Source organism: Chelonia mydas, chromosome 2 (genome assembly GCF_015237465.2).
Source record: "Chelonia mydas isolate rCheMyd1 chromosome 2, rCheMyd1.pri.v2, whole genome shotgun sequence".
Lineage (NCBI taxonomy): Eukaryota > Metazoa > Chordata > Testudines > Cheloniidae > Chelonia > Chelonia mydas.
The window spans coordinates 151,421,860-151,438,537 of record NC_057850.1 but is presented as its reverse complement, the minus strand read 5'-3'; the positions used below and the strand labels follow the sequence as shown (position 1 = coordinate 151,438,537).

The following is a 16,678-nucleotide window of genomic DNA, read 5'->3' as shown; positions in this document are numbered from 1 at the left end:
TAATTTGGCCTGGCATTAAACCAAGTGGAAGGTTTTGGCTACCACTTGTGCTTCAGGGGGAGTTTTGGTAGAATAGTGACTTCCATGCTGCAGTGCTATGGCATGGAAACATCTCTTGCCAGTAGATTATTGTTGTTTTTTCTGGGTAACCCGTAGCAATATGTGTCAGGTGACATGTCTAAAAATAACCTGTTAAAAAGGCAAAGATGATGTACTGTCCTTACTAAGTAAAAGGAAGGTAGTTTGTATATACTTTTAAGGAACAGGTAAAGAGTTTGCATTCTCCCCTTGAGTAGAAAGTTGCAGTTTGAGATGTGCTCGCAATGTAATTCTAACTTATATCATAAGAGGGGAACCAGAAGTCAAATAGTTACTACCCATGGGACCAGTATATGCCCACGTTCACAAATTTATCAAGCAGCTAAACCGTGACCTATTCCCTTGTACCACGCTTCTGAGACCTCCACTGCACTAGACAGGAAACCTCTGTGGAAAGATCATGTCAAGGTTTAACATTGTCAGAGTAGTACAGGAATGTCATATCTTCTAATGTAGTGTGTGATTTTTTGAATGCTCTGTAGCCTGGCCTGCAATAAACTAGAAGCTGGTAATTAAGAATCAGTGCTAAGGGAAGTGACAATTCCAGCACTACTGGCCTGTATGATAGGAATGATGAAGCTGTGGTTGGTATTAATTGGGGGAGAGGGAGCAAACTATTTCACTTTCCTGTGGGCCTCTTCGGGACAGCAACACACATGGGCACAACTAAACCATTGCAAACCTTTTCAATATATCTCTAATTTACTTGTTTCAGAGTAACAGCCGTGTTAGTCTGTATTCGCAAAAAGAAAAGGAGGACTTGAGCATAAGCTTTCGTGAGCTACAGCTCACTTCATCCGATGAAGTGAGCTGTAGCTCACGAAAGCTTATGCTCAAATAAATTGGTTAGTCTCTAAGGTGCCACAAGTACTCCTTTTCTAATTTACTTGCCACTCTTTCAATTTTTCCACAAATCTGTCTCCATAAAACACTCACATGCACTGATATTCTGTTATTTATTTCTGTTGTTCTAAAAGTGGTTTGTACACTGGAAAGGTAACTGAGGCTAAGAGAAAATATTTTTTTAGAATTGCAAAGCTGCTGCTTTCTCTTCAGATGGAAATATTATGCTAATATAGCAAACATGGAGAATGAATCTTCAGAAGGATTTTGTTTAAAACCTTAAAAGCAAGCATCTATACAATCTGTATTCATTTTACATTCACTTTTTCAGTAATGGTTTGTCTTTTTTAGTGTGCTTGAAACAAAGAAAGTCTGTGTGAAGTCCTAGTTACAGCTACAGTAAGGCTCTTTGTATGAGATAATCACCCCATGTTTTACGTTGCATAGGTTTCTGAGCCAAACAGTCATAATCCTGGAGGGCTTATAAATGTTCATTTCCCTTAAACTGTAAGAATTCACGTGAAAGTTCTTTCTTAGGCAACATACATAACTTAGTGTTTTTTAAAATGTGTTACAATAATGTCATTAAATTTCAAAAAGGAAGCACCAGTGTATCACTAACTTGTAAGCTTTATGTTGCCTTTAAAAAAAGCTATGGGTTTTTGCCAAATGTGAAATGTCTAAATGTGACTCGTTGGATATGTATGCTTTCCAGTGTGAATGTCTATGGATTTGTAATGTGCCTTTTTTTTTAGAAATATTAAAGAAGGGACATAAACAGACTAATAACAATATAATAATCAATACAGTCACTGATAGATGCTTCTGAAAAAGTTTGTATTCATGTAATGCTATTATAAATTGCCAAGCAAACTCTCCAAGATCAGAAGTTCAAAGTACATTCCCAGGCTAGTCTGGAATGAAAAAAGTCCAGGGTCATAACTGACAATATAGCTGCTGATTGAAGAATCTTATTTGTGCCAAGGATGCATAATCTAGTAGTCTGCTAAATTCTACTGTACTGTGCAGTAACAATAGATTGAACTGTTTGGGATATTTCAGTACATTTCCATTCATCAGCTTGCACATAGTTTTTCAGCATAGGGAATCATCAGGAAAGAGAGATGGCTCATTTCTAGAAGAGCTGCCACTCTGAAAGGAGTTAATTATGGATACCCTGGTATAATTTACTTAATCAGTGACCAGCATTGGCAGAATTTATCTGTGGGAATCATGGGGGGAAGAGAGAGGAGTCCCTAAAACTAATAATTAAATGCTGCCAAATGTGAGAATGGGATTGAAGGAAATGGAAGGAATATTAGGGATTATTATTTTTTGATTGGATTCATTTCTATTTTTGTACTATATAATTTTAGATAATCAGTTAGTTTTCTAGATACTTTCCATTTACGCTTTAATGCTGGGCCTAACTTGTTGGCTCTTCCCTGTTTTGATACTATTCACTCTCTTTTCTTAAATTCAAAGCCATAAGAATTTAAAATGTAGAAACAAATGCTCCAAATGTGTTTTGCCAACTTTACAATTCATTTCTTGTAATCAAAACGCTCATAAACAGAAACGTAAATGATGATGATCAATTCAGGGCTTATAAAATATACATTGGGCCATGTGTATGTGTAATACTTGACAGCCTGTAGTGGATTGTCCTATTTAATCAGGAATACAATGCATAATCTACTAAAAGGCGTTTTCTTTAAGGAAAACAACAACAATAGCAACATAGCTATTGTAGTTAGAGACTTAGGGCAAGATTGTGACAAGGGGACATAAGTACCATGCACGTGCACACACTTACCTGAATTGCCACTCTGTGCACTGGGGGAGAGCAGGCTATGCTGCGCCATTGCTTTCTTCTCTCCCTCCAGCTCACATGCAGGTGGGCAAGAAGTGGGACAGAGTGCCAGTAGTGGGTAGAGAATTGGCTGGTGCAAAGGAAGAGTCTGTTGCATCCTTTAAAATGCCTTAGTAAAATTACTCTTCCCCAGGTGCAGCTTCCCTGAGTCACAGTTCCTTCCTGGGGCAGGGATGTAAAGCTTCAGTCTAGTCCATAGGAAGTAGTATTGAAGGTGGCAAAAAATAAATTCCAGAAATGCCATTGTCTCATGGGGAAAATGTACTATAGTTTTGAACAAGGATTAAATAAATCCTAGAGTTTAGAGCTGGAAAAGACCTGCTGGGCATCTAGTCCATCTCCCTGACAATGCAGGATTTCTCCCGACAGCACATTCTCTAGAGTCCTGTCTACTCTCATTTCAAATACACCATCCACCACTTTCCTTGGGAATTAGTTATACAGCCTAATGAATGGGCAGAAGTCAGGGTGATTGGAGCACTTAACGCTAGTGTTGACAGGGAGTGTAAATGAGAATAATGGGATGAAGTAAGGAAACAGAATATTTAGGTTGAATATCATTGTAAGCTCCCTCACCAGTCCAGGAAAAACCTATTGCCACATCTCAGTCTCTTTCAGGCCATTGCCTCAGGGCATGGTTTATTAATTGAAACACAAACTCTCAATTCACACAAAACAAAGCTATTCCCTTGATCAGCACAGGCTGCAGGAGCTCAGAAGCCTTTCCCCTGGCACCTTCTTTCTTCCCTCCACCCCTCCCCCCACTTCAGGGCCTGCTACAGGACCCCACTTGTTTCCTGTAGCTCTCTTCTCCACCTGAGCTCTCTCAGCCCTTTATAGGCTGTGTCTATAACTGTGTCTGATAACTGAAGAGGGCTGAATGCTCCATGGGCACCTAAGGCCCCAGGCCTGTACACCCTGTTACAGTCATGAAGTATTTCTTTCTACGTTGCATTCTCCCAAGGGAAGTGTTGGAAACCCTATTACTTGGCACATTGACATCTAGACCCTCTTCTGTAAGGTGCTGAGCAATGCCTTCTGAACTTAATTGGGAGAGGAGAGTCCTCAGCACACCTCACTTGAGGTGCCCATTACCTTGTAGATTTGGGTCCTAAATGTGCAATAACAAACCATTCTGGACTGGCAGAGAGGTGAGCTAGATGACCTAACAGGCCTTTTCCTTCTCTACATTCTAAAGGCCAGAAAACCTCCTCCCACAGAGAAACTCGTGTGTGAGTTTCCAGAGACAGAAAACTGTGCGCTCATGGAGTTTCCTGGGAATCACCCCTCCAGACGGAGAGTTTTGTAGGGCTGTGGAGCTTTGCTGTGAGTGAGATCTCCCAACCACAGAGATCCTGGAGATCCACTTTGAAGGGACCCAGGCAGAAGGCGTGGGCACAGGATCTGTCCAAGCATGGCTGCCCTTCCACACAGCTCCTGTAGTTTCTCTCCCGCTGCAGCAGCCAGGTTGCTATTGCCTTTGCCTGTCCTCTTTGGCTGCCTGCTTAGTAGGAGCCACAGAGGGAGTTAACCCAGCTCCAACCTCTGTGGACTTCTGTCCAGATTTATACATGGAAATTCATTGGGTCTGCAGGGAATGCAGCTCATGCTCTGCTGCAACCACTCCTACCCTTTCCTCCATATCCCCACAGAACACATACAGAGGGGCTGCCTTCTGTTCCATCTGTGTGCCTCCCGAAAAAGCGATCCCTCTTCCCTGTACTTGGGTAGAGTGCATGTATGCAGAGGGAATATATGATTCTAACACACAGATCCATGTGACCCACACCATACACCTCCTCCCAGCTCAGTATATTGCTCTTTATCATTAACCTTTTGCATACAGTTCTTCAGCCAGTTTTCTTTTTACTTGACAGTGCTCCTGTGTGGATTAATTTTGAGAGATTTCATGGGTGATTGTTAAATGCTTTGCTAAAATCCAATCAGAGTATATTTGGTTTACTGTTTATCTACTAATCCCTGTAATTCTATCAAGTAATCAAATTTATGTGGCATGATTTTATTTTTATTAACATGCAGTGTGCTGCTTACTGCTCACTGTTCTATTATCTTTTGCATGTGTAGCCATTTTTTCCCCTCAGTATTTTTCCCATTATCTTTCTTGGGAAGGAAGTGAGATTTTGGAATGGAATTACCAAGATCACTTTCTTTTCCTTTTATTAAAGGTTATCTATTATTTAACATTAGTAAAAGGAAATGTTTTATGTAAATCTTTCCTCTGCTTAATTTGTCTTCACATTAATGTAAAACATTTGATACCAATAATTGAACAAAGCCAGGGATTGTCCTTTTCTATCTGTTGTTTCTGTGTAGTATTGGTTATACAGAAGCAGAAGAGGAAAGTCACTGGAGACTGTATTTAGAGGAAAAAATATCTGCTCCTTTTGCAGGAGGCATAGGCATCAAGATCCAGCCTTATTAAAGGATTTATGTACACAAAGTCCTGTACTGCATGTTAAAACATGGCAAAGCTTAATACTCTAGGTTTATTATAATTCCAATCAACAGATTATATTTAAGGGTACTTTTAGCTGTTGGCTCCAATGAATAGTTGGAATATATCACAAAAAAGGTATACAAAAGTAAAGGAAAAGAGGAGATAAGGAGCGAACACAAATTTATGTAATATGTTAGAGCGAAGGTGTTTGAAATCCAGTGTAATCAATGGAAAGACACCTGTCGACTTCATTGGGAGTTGGATCTGGCCCACAGTGAACAAGACTTCAGTTATCCTTTGTTCTTTAAGCTTTGAAAGAAATTGCAAGTCAGAATTGACTTCCTAAAACAAATATGGGTATGTCTACACTGCAGTTAGACACCTGTGACTGGGCTATGCCAGCTGACTTGGGCTAAGGGGCTGTTTAACTGCACTGTAGACATTCAGGCTCTGGGACCCTCCCACCATACAGGGTCCCAGAGCCCAGGCTCCAACCCAAACCTAAACAGCCCCTTAGCCCAAGCCCCACAAGCCTGAGTCAACTGGCACAGACCAGCCACTGTTTTTTAATTGCAGTATAGACATACCCTATGTTTCCTGAAGCTTTACAAGTAACTGCAGTGAAGCCATGATGCCTTCAATAGCAATTTTATTTTGTCTTATTTTTTTACCATCAGTAGCAAGACTCAAATCTGGAAATAGCAGAATCTGCACCCACCAATCATAATTGTGATTTGTATTGTGATAGCCCAATGGGGACTAGAGTACCTATGTGCTAGGTGCTGTACAAACATAGAACAAAAACAGTCCCTGCCCCCAGGGCTTAGTATTCAGTCCTCCCCTCTGTGCTGTCACTGTCCTTCTTTTTAAAATGAGGACAGCATCATAGTGCATACTGAACTTGAAGCATGTGCTTAGTTTCCATTGATTTCAATGAGACCTGAGAACATGCTTAAATGCTATCTTGAATAGGGATGCTTTCCTGGATAAGGGCCTTAAACCTTATTTCTAGTGTTCTATTATGAAACACAGCAAACTTCTTTGAAAGGTTTTCCCTCTTGTATACACATAAAAACACAAGGATAATATCAGGCTAAAGATGTTCTAGGCATAATTCCATTCTTTTACACGTGTAGCAAAATATGTTAAAATTCCTTATTACCATTGTGTGCATCGCTGCCAGATTCTTTGGCCCACTGCATGTGCTCCATGTTGCTATGGCAACACAAATCACATTTAAACCTTGCTTAATTGGCCAGTGGAGGACAGAGTAAGGCAACCCTCTGGTAGCACAGAGCCAGCTCTGTCTCAAGCCTCTGTGAACAGTTAGTGCATGGCAAGCTGAGGTGTAACTCTACCTCACACTAATATGCCATGCACAAACTGTCCACGTGGACCTTGCTGCCATGCGCTAAAGTTCTATAATGCCCTTTGGTCTACTCCCATTATAAAGTGTGTAGATTAAAGTGTACTAAGGAAATTTTAGTCATTTCAGCAGGGTCCACACAGACAGTTAGTGCATGGCAAGGTAGATTTACATCCCAGCTTGCCACAAATTAACCGTTTGTATAGACAAGCCCTGTGTATGTGGTATGGCAGGTGAGCTCCTACATCTACCTGACCCCATGGGCAGCCAGCGGAAGGCAGAGCAGACTGCCAGCTCTGTGGATAGGGCTGGCACTTGCCAGTTCCAGGACCAAGAGGCCACTATGGTGGCTTCGTGCCACCTGTGCCCTCTCCAGACTTGTGCCAAATTTCTTTTCCCAAGCACAGAGGATCTGGATTTCAAATCTGTTTCCTAGCCTTTCAGGAGAACTTAGTTGAAACTTTCATACATCTTATATGAAATTCATATTAAAACCATATTGCTATAAATTAGTGAGATGGTTCCCGCCAAACAGAAATGAGGTATTTAAGAAAGAACAGCAGTTAAAGAGAAAAAAGCTTGATTGTAATGTACCCATGTGCAAATACTGCTTGTTAGTAAATGTTAATTTTATTGTTACCTGCCTTTTAGCAGTAACTGAAAACGCATTCGAAAGAATTAGGCATTATTAGGAACAAGTGCGCAAAAAAGTACTATTTGGAAGAAAACCAAGACTCTAGTTGCAATTCATAAATATAACAGGTTTGTTTCTGCTCTGAAGTAGAACAAACCTTTGATTCATTTTATATGGTGAGACTTTTCTCAGAAATAATGATCAAATATGGCTGCTTTACTTCCTTGCTAAGCAATTGTTTGGGAATTTATTTTGTTTTTAGCCTGAAGAAAGAACAGCTGAACCTGTAGGAGCACCTCCAACGGTGTCAGCTCAATCAGAAGAAATGGATTTCTCAGGACATCATATATTAGATGAAACAACTGAACCACCTACAATCAAAGAACAAGGCACTATATGCTACCCTTTTTTATTTCTATGCTCTTCAGGGCCGGGCCTATATTTTCTCTGTATGGAAAGCATGTGGCACATTTTAGGTGCTACTTGAAATATACTCTGTTTATTATGATGGGCATCTCCTCAGTACTGAACGTGTTGAGCCTTCTGCAGGGTAAAATACATTTTCCAAACAGTTGCACTTTGAATTTTTCAAGCTGGTCAATTGTAACAGTGGTTATAGGTAGAGACTGCAACCCCTCCTGAGCCCCTTTTTGCTAAATATGGGGCCCACAGATCATTTAACCATACCTTGGGCAAAAAAGATCCATAGTTCTTAGAAGTACAAAGAGCAGGCATACCCCCATCAACAAAGATGAGTCCCAATCATAGCTGCATTTAAATAAACTGTAGTTTATTTGAGAGGAAAAACAGATAAAACAAAGAATTAAAATAAATTCTTGGTCTGTATGAATCTCAGTGAACAGTAATGCAAGCCAGCAGACATGCATACCCACCAGTTCTGGTGTCTCACAGTTGTGTACCTGGTCAACTGTGCAGTATTATATGTAGGAAGGATTTTTACTTCTCTAACTTCTGCTTAGATCAGCTGATGCCTGGGATCATGAAGTGTCATTACCCCATTTTAGAATGTATAAATATAAATGTTATTGGCTCTAAAATTATCCAGCCCCTTTTAAAAATTTAGCTCCAGTATTTAATTCTGTGATCTCTTATGGTAATGAATTCTGCATACTTAACAGAACTGTTATCCATCACAGTAATGTCTGAGTACCACACAGGCAAATGTATATTTGTCACACCCTGTGAGGTAGGGGAGTATTATCCCCAGTTTACAGTGGAGAAACAGGCACAGAGAGATTAAGGACCAGATTCTCAAAGGTCTTTAGGCACCTAAAGGTACAGAGAAGTGCCTAGTGGGATTTTCAGAAGTGCTTAGACACCTAAACATACATTGATTTCAGTGGGAGTTAATTGTCTAGGCACTTTTGAAAATCAAACTTTGTCCCTATCTGCATCTTTAGGCACCTAAATACCTTTAAAATCTGTCCCGAAGTGACCTGGTCAAGGTCAAACAAGAAGTCTGTGACAGAGCCAAGAATTGAACCCAGACCTCTTGAGCTCCAGCCTACTGTCTTAGCAACAGGGTCACTTAACTGTCATTCATTGGATGGTCATGGTGATGAAAAGTGAGAAACTGTGAGGGGTACAAAATCTAAAATGTGAGGCACCATTTTCCCAATGTGTATAGAGTACTTGATCCTATGTAGTGCAGGTATGGAACATTTAATGAGTAAGTGCCAGGTACAAAGTGCGAAGCACGGCACGAAGCACAGAGGAACCCAGTTCTCCAATAGTGAGAAAATTGCAGCACACAAACACATTACGAGAGCAGGGGTCAGCAATAGGAGTAAGGCCAAAGAGGATACTGCATAACTAATTACCTCACTCTTAAGCCAACGGCTCCTCAAACAAACCTTGCAGGGCACATCCCTCATTTTTAAATCTGCACAGTTGAAAGTTAGGCAGTGGGAAGGCAAAGGGTTGAAGCAAGAAGATCATCCAATGCACTCTCCTTATCTCACCTGTCTCACAGTATATCCTCTCTTTTGTAGCTATCATCTCTCTTTTTGCACTTTAAAAAAAAAATTCCCCTGACCATCTTTCAAAGTTTTTGAAATAACTAAATGTTTTTATTTAACTCCATCCTTCTCTATTACAGAAAGATTTTATTTTTGCCTTGAGTTTTGGGGGTTTCTCTTCTTCTTTCCCAGTTTCATCTTCTGTTTGTGTATTTTTGTCAAATACCAATTATTTTCTTTCTTTTTGCCTTACTGTATGTTTGCTCTCTTCCCTGATAAATGTCTTCTAGTGTGTTTTCTCTTATTTTATTTTATTTAAGGTTCAACAAATGCTGGAAATCAACATGAAAGTGACACCACTACAGTAGCCCAGGAAATACTAAAAGCAGAAGCTGGTTCTGGTGCTATTGTTTTGCAAGGAGTGAGCAGAGAAAAGGTTAGTATAGATGGCTTACTATGTAGCTCCTCATTGTGGCTCTGATTCAGGAAAGCACTTACGCATATAATTAAATGCTTTCCTGAATTAGTGCCTTTATCCTTTCCAGCTTACTAATAACGTTTATGGTGATCAGTTATTTGTATACTTAAGCAAGTATGGCATCTCATGGCAACATCATATCCAAACCCACTTGAACTGTTGGTTTCGGAGTAGCAGCCGTGTTAGTCTGTATTCGCAAAAAGAAAAGGAGTACTTGTGGCACCTTAGAGACTAACAAATTTATGTGAGCATAAGCTTAAGCATAAGCTTTCGTGAGCTACAGCTGTAGCTCACGAAAGCTTATGCTTAAGCTTAAGCTTATGCTCACATAAATTTGTTAGTCTCTAAGGTGCCACAAGTACTCCTTTTCTTTGAACTGTTGGGCAGTTCAGATCTAGATCCAAACTTTCCAGTTCAGACTGAGCCATAGTCAGAGCAAATCTGTACTTTTGATGTGGACTACTTTTACTTTGTTTAAAGAAGCAATGAAGAAGGAAAAGAACCACTATAGATCCTCAAAGTGAGAGCCTGGAGTTTGTTGTTCATTTTATAACAGGCATCTTGAACTAACTTGTAGAGACAGCCTTGCAGACTAGGGGGCTACTTTATTCTTAAAGTAAAGCCCCTGGTGCATGTTATGTAATTTTAAATCTGTTTGGTATGCTACACAACATGCACCAGGGCTCCTTCTTTATCAGATGGATAGAGCAGTTGAGCCCAAACTCCTTGAATTTTGGAGCAGTTCAGTTCTGAAATTTGTATCTGTGGCTCATCTCTAGAACTGAATAAACAATACCACCCTCCCTCAAAATTTGAGGGGCTGATCCTACAGTCTTTACCCAGAATTCATTGGGAGTTTTGCCTGAGTAATGGCAGCTGGGCATGGCCCTGAGTACTTTGATAAAAAAGCACACAGTGTTAGAACATAAGAAAAGCCTTCAGACCAGTGGTACAACTAGCCCAGTATCCTGTCTTCCAACAGTGGCCAATGCCACATACTTCAGACAGAATGAACAGAACAGTGCCATTATTGAGAGATCCATCCCATGTAGCTCCTCACTCTCAGCTTCTGGCAATCAGAGTCAAGGGACTCCCAGAGCCTGGGGTTGCATCCCTGACCATTTTGGCTAATAGCCATTAATGGATCTGTCCTCCATGAATTTATCTAAATCTTTTTTGAACCCAGTTATAGTTTTGGCCTTCACAATGTCCCCTGGCAATGAGTTCCACAAGTTTGACTGTGTGTTGTGTGCAGAGTACTTTCTTTTGTTCGTTTTGAACCTGCTGTCTATTAATTTCATTGGATGACACCTGGTGCTTGTGTTATGTGAAGGAGTAAATAACACTTCCATATTCACTTTCTCCATGACCTTTGTGATTTTATAGACCTCTATCAGATCCCCCCTTAGTTGTGTCTTTTCCAAATTGAAGAGTCAGTCTTTTTAATCTTTCCTCGTGTGGGAGCTGTTCCATGCCCTTAATCATTTTTGTTGCCCTTCTCTGTACCTTTTCCAATTCTAATATATCTTTTTTTGTGATGTGGCAACCAGAACTAAACATAGTATTCAAAGTGTGGGCACACATGGATTTAAAAAGAGGAAATATATTTACTGTCTTATTATCTGTCCCTTTCCTAATGGTTCCTAACATTCTGTTAGTTTTTTAAACTGCTGCTGCACACTGAGCGGATGTTTTCAGAGAACTATCCACAATCACTCCAAGATCTTTCTTGAGTGGTAACAGCTAATTTAGACCCCATCATTTTGTATGTATAGTTGGGATTACGTTTTCCAAAGTGCATTAATTTGTATTTATTAACATGGAATTTCATCTGCCATTTTGTTGCCCAGATCCCCTTGGATTTTGTGAGATCCCCTTGGATTTACCTATCTTGAGTAACTTTGTATTGTCTGCAAATTTTCCCACCTCACTGTTTACCCCTCTTTTGAGATCATTTATGAATATGTTGAACAGTACTGGTCCCACTCCACACCATAGAATCATAGAAGATTAGGGTTTGAGGAGACCTCAGGAGGTCATCTAGTCAACCCCCTGCTCAAAGCAGGACCAACGCCAACTAAATCATCCCAGCCAGGGCTTTGTCAAGCTGGACCTTAAAAACCTCTAAGGATGGAGATTCCGCCACCTCCCTAGGTAACCCATTCCAGTGCTTCATAGAATCATAGAACTGGAAGGGACCTCGAGAGGTCATTTCGTCCAGTCCCCTGCACTCAAGTCAGAACTAAGTATTATCTAGACCATCCCTGACAGGTGTTTGTCCAACCGTCTCTTAAAAATCCCCAAGGATGGAGATTCCACAACCTCCCAAGGCAATTTATTCCAGTGCTTAACCACTTTGACAGTTAGGAAGTTTTTCCTAATGTCCAACTTAAACTGTCCTTGCTGCAATTTAAATCCAATGCTTCTTGTCCTATCCTCACAGGTTAACAAGAACATTTTTTCTCCCTCCTCCTTGTAACAACCTTTTATGTACTTGAAAACTGTTATCATGTCCCCTCTCAGTCTTCTCTTCTCCAGACTAAACAAACCCAATTTTTTCAATCTTCCGTCATAGGTCATGTTTTCTAGACCTTTAATCATTTTTGTCGCTCTTCTCTGGACTTTCTCCAATTTGTCCACATCTTTCCTGAAATGTGGCATCCAGAACTGGACACAATACTCCAGTTGAGGCCTAATCAGCGTGGAGTAGAGTGCAAGAATTACTTCTTGTGTCTTGCTTACAATACTCCTGCTAATACATCCCAGAATGATGTTCACGTTTTTTGCAACAGCATTACACTGTTGACTCATATTTAGCTTGTGATCCACTGTGACCCCCGGATCCCTTTCTGCAGTACTCCTTCCTAGGCAGTCATTTCCCATTTTTTATGTGGACAACTGATTGCTCCTTCCTAAGTGGAGTACTTTGAATTTGTCCTTATTGAATTTCATCATATTTACTTCAGACCATTTCTCCAGTTTGTCCAGATCATTTTGAATTTTAATCCTATCCTCCAAAGCACTTGCAACCCCTCCCAGCTTGGTATTGTCCACAAACTTTATAAGTGTACTCTCTCTATGCCATTATCTAAATATCTTGATGAAGATATTGAACAGAACCAAACCCAGAACCGATCCCTGTGGGACCCCACTCGTTATATCCTTCCAGCATGACTGTGAACCACTGATAACTACTCTCTTGGAATGATTTTCCAACCAGTTATGCACCCACCTTATAGTAGCTCCATCTAGGTTATATTTCCCTAGTTTGTTTATGAAAAGACAGTATCAAAAGCCTTACTAAAGTCAAGATATACCACATCTACCACATGTACACCCCATCCACAAGGCTTGTTACCCTGTCAAAGAAAGCTATCAGGTTGGTTTGACACGAAATAGTTTTTCCTAATATCCAACTAAGACCTCCCCCACTGCAACTTGAGACCATTGCTCCTTGTTATGTCATCTGCCACCACTGAGAACAGCCTTGCTCCATCCTCTTTTGACCCCCCCCCCCCCTTTCAGGTAGTTGAAGGCTGCTATCAAATCCCCCGCTCACTCTTCTCTTCTGCAGACTAAATAAGCCCAGTTCCCTCAGTCTCTCCTCATAAGTCATGTGCCCCAGCCCTAATCGTTTTCGTTGCCCTCAGCTGGACTCTCTGCAATTTGTCCATATCCTTTCTGTAGTGGGGGCCCCAAAACTGGACACAATACTCTGCGTATGGCCTCACCAGTGCAGATCCCTGCGGGACACCACTATTTACCTCTTTTCATTCTGAAAACTGACCATTTATTCCTACCCTATCTTTTAACTAGTTACTAATCCATGAGAGGACCTTCCATCTTATCCCATGACTGCTTACTTTGCTTAAGAACCTTGTCAAAGGCTTTCTGAAAGTCCAAATAAATGATATCCACTGGATCAGACTTTGTGCACTTATTTGTTGACCCCCTCAAACAATTCTAATACATTGTGAGGCATGGGATGATTTAGCTGGGAATTGGTCCTGCTTCGAGCAGGGGGTTGGACTAGATGACCTTCTGGGGTCCCTTCCAACCCTGATATTCTATGATTCTATTATTCTATGATTCTATGATTTTCCTTTACAAAAGCTGCATTGACTCTTCCCTAACAAATTGAGTTCATCTATGTGTCTGCAAATTCTGTTCTTTACTATAGTTTTAAAACAATTTGCCTGGTATTGAAGTTAGGCTTACCAGTTTATAATTGCCAAGATAGCTTAATGTGATGCCAATTTTTAAGAGAGACTCCTGAGGCTATCTTCCAGTCAATGTTCCCTCTAATTTTTGAAAGGCCATGTGTGCAAAAAATTTCTTCTGTGCAAATTTTTGAAACAGAGTTCAAATTTGTGCGCCATGAGGCAAATGCGCCCAAGCGAGTAAAATGCTTACACATTTAAAAAGTTTTAATTTGCAATTTGTGTCAATTTACATGGGTTTTCAGATAGAGACGTCATAAGTAAAAAAAAAAAAAAAGAAAAAAAAGAAAAACAAAAGTTTGTGTTTTTAAATTTAAAATTTTCCTAAAAAATATCAATAAATGATTATCAGCCAAGAATAAGAAATGTAATTACAAATGCATTTTAATTTCCTTATTGGTCAAAATATCAAAGACTGCTAAACTAACTTTACTGTTTTTCCCTGCGATCTTTTTCATTTGCCCATTCAATATAAACTCTGTCCAGATCTATCCGTCCTCCATCCAGCTGGTAACTCTTAATACACATCAGCATGTCCAAATGATCTACTTGTAAACGATTATGTAGTTTGTTTTTTAGAGTGTTCATTAAGCTAAAGCCACACTCACAGTCTGCACTTGATGCTAGGAATGTTCCTCCAATATCCATCAACTTTGCAAGATCCTGAAACTGTTCATTCAGGTGAGCAAATGTCACCATATGTGGGAAACTTAAAACCAATTGGCTTTTGATTCTTTTGGCTACTGCAAACTTGAAGTCATTGTACTGACTGACTACAACAATCTCTTCAGCAAGAAAGTCTTTATATTTTAAACATAGGGATTTGACCTGATGAATTCCAAAATTGAAGTCACACTTAGCTATTGCTGCACAATCAAAAGCGGACCACTCCTGGACTTCATCCTCTGGAAACCTGTCTGCCAAATGTGCACACAAGATGTTTATGAAAGTTATTATGGAACTGGTATCAATTTCATTATTTTCTTGAGAGCTCATATCTAAGAGAGCCTTAACTTTGTCACTCCATAAGACTGAATCTCCAAGGTACTGTCTTCTGATCTTGTTCAGTTTACCTCGGGCAAGGTGAAATGCTTCAAGAGGTGTAAGGCCCTGTTTCTGGAGCAGTGTGGATAGTGAAGCCAGCTCTGACAAAACATCGTTCAAAACTTCTAATGTTATTCGGTATTCCATGGTATTCAGTTTCTTGTGTCAGTATTTAGAAACTGGATCAGTATCTTTGTCTTCCTCAAAATAAGAGAATTATAGTTGCAAATAATTGCTCGAAGTGCAAAGATAACCAGCACACTTCATTGAGTGGCCTGAAAGCCACTGACTAGCATTCAGAAGCATCCACTATTTCCTGAAATTTGCATTTTCTCCTGGATGACCGACAGAACACCGTGAAGGCAGTTCTCATTAAGCTTTCGATATCTCTTATCAGCTTGACCTCTTTCCATGCATCGGAAATCCCCAAGTCTTCCCAGTGTGCAATGCAATGTTGCTTGACTAAGTGTGGACTATCACGTTTCAGCTGAGCCGCCATGCCATTGAGTTTGCCCAACATCACGGAGGCACCATCAGATGTGTACATCACCATTTTCAATCTATCATTTTCGTTAGATCAAGTTGGTGTTTTTTATAAACACTATTGAAACAGCATCACATTCTTGCAATCGTAATAGTCCACCAAACAAAGTTTTATAGTCTGCAGAATTTATGGATCTATATTTAAAGTAGAGCATCAAGTATCTGTTAATGGATATATCAGTGCTTTCATCAACAGCTAGAGTATGAAACATTGCCAATGCTATTTCATGCATGAGGTCATTTTGGACAACGCAGTTGCTAATTTCAAGAAATTCAAAAGCATAATTTTTACTTCTCCAGCTCGCTGGTATGCGCACATACTTTTCCATATGGTCATTAATATCCTGAACAGAAAGCACTGAGCTGTTCATTTTAATAGCCAACAACACATTGTCAATAAGTACCTTGATGTCTTCTGTGTTTCAGCGCTTGCATTCAAGATTAATTTGCCTCTTCTGCTTTTCAACTGGACTTTCAAGAATCATGCTAAACAATCCGCTCCGTAAGGAAGGGTTTTTGTTTCTAAGCCTTGTTACACCATCTATATGAAGCTTATTTGGCAGATGATGCTTTAAGAAATCCAACTTCCATACATCATTCCACATTCTTCCTGTTGAAAATTCTCCCGGATCTCTGGCATCTCGACAATATACACAAACCACTCCGTTGTCCTCATCATATGTGAATATTTCATGAAGTTTAACAGGCATTACACTATGTGACTTTGGTGTGACTCTCTATAGTCTCATCCAGATTCAAATGAAGTCGCTGTTCTTTTATGGTTTAGACCTCTAGACAGTGACATTTTAGGACTGATTTTTTACCAGATTGGTTTATTTAAAATTAATACTTTTATTATATGGCTACTATTTCAACAGCATGACTCGACAAAAGGGCAAACGGGAGATCATTCAGATCATGATACTGGAAGTTTGTGCATAGCTCCGATCACGTCCATGTATCTGTGGCAAAAAAATGCTGGAAAATGGTAAAACATCACGAGTAAATGTATAAAGTCCAATGCCTTTGAAAGATTTCAGTCACGAAAACAACACTTACCTTTGTTCATTTCTGGGAAATCTTTGTGGTTCCTTAACAACTACTGCCAGGCATTTTGGTTTATTCGCACGTACTTGAGTTT

At 40.0% G+C, this 16,678-nt stretch overlaps 1 protein-coding gene across 9 annotated transcripts in view; it reads left to right on the top strand.

Moving 5' to 3' along the window:
• The window catches only part of COL15A1 (collagen type XV alpha 1 chain), a 275,000-nt gene that overhangs the window by 115,391 nt on the left and 142,931 nt on the right, over positions 1-16,678 (top strand). For all 9 annotated transcript variants that reach the window (XM_043540351.1, XM_037889859.2, XM_043540354.1 and 6 more), the window contains 2 exons: positions 7,536-7,662; positions 9,573-9,688. In XM_043540351.1, coding sequence (XP_043396286.1) covers positions 7,536-7,662; positions 9,573-9,688 — 243 coding nt within the window. The remainder of the gene's footprint in view (positions 1-7,535; positions 7,663-9,572; positions 9,689-16,678) is intronic.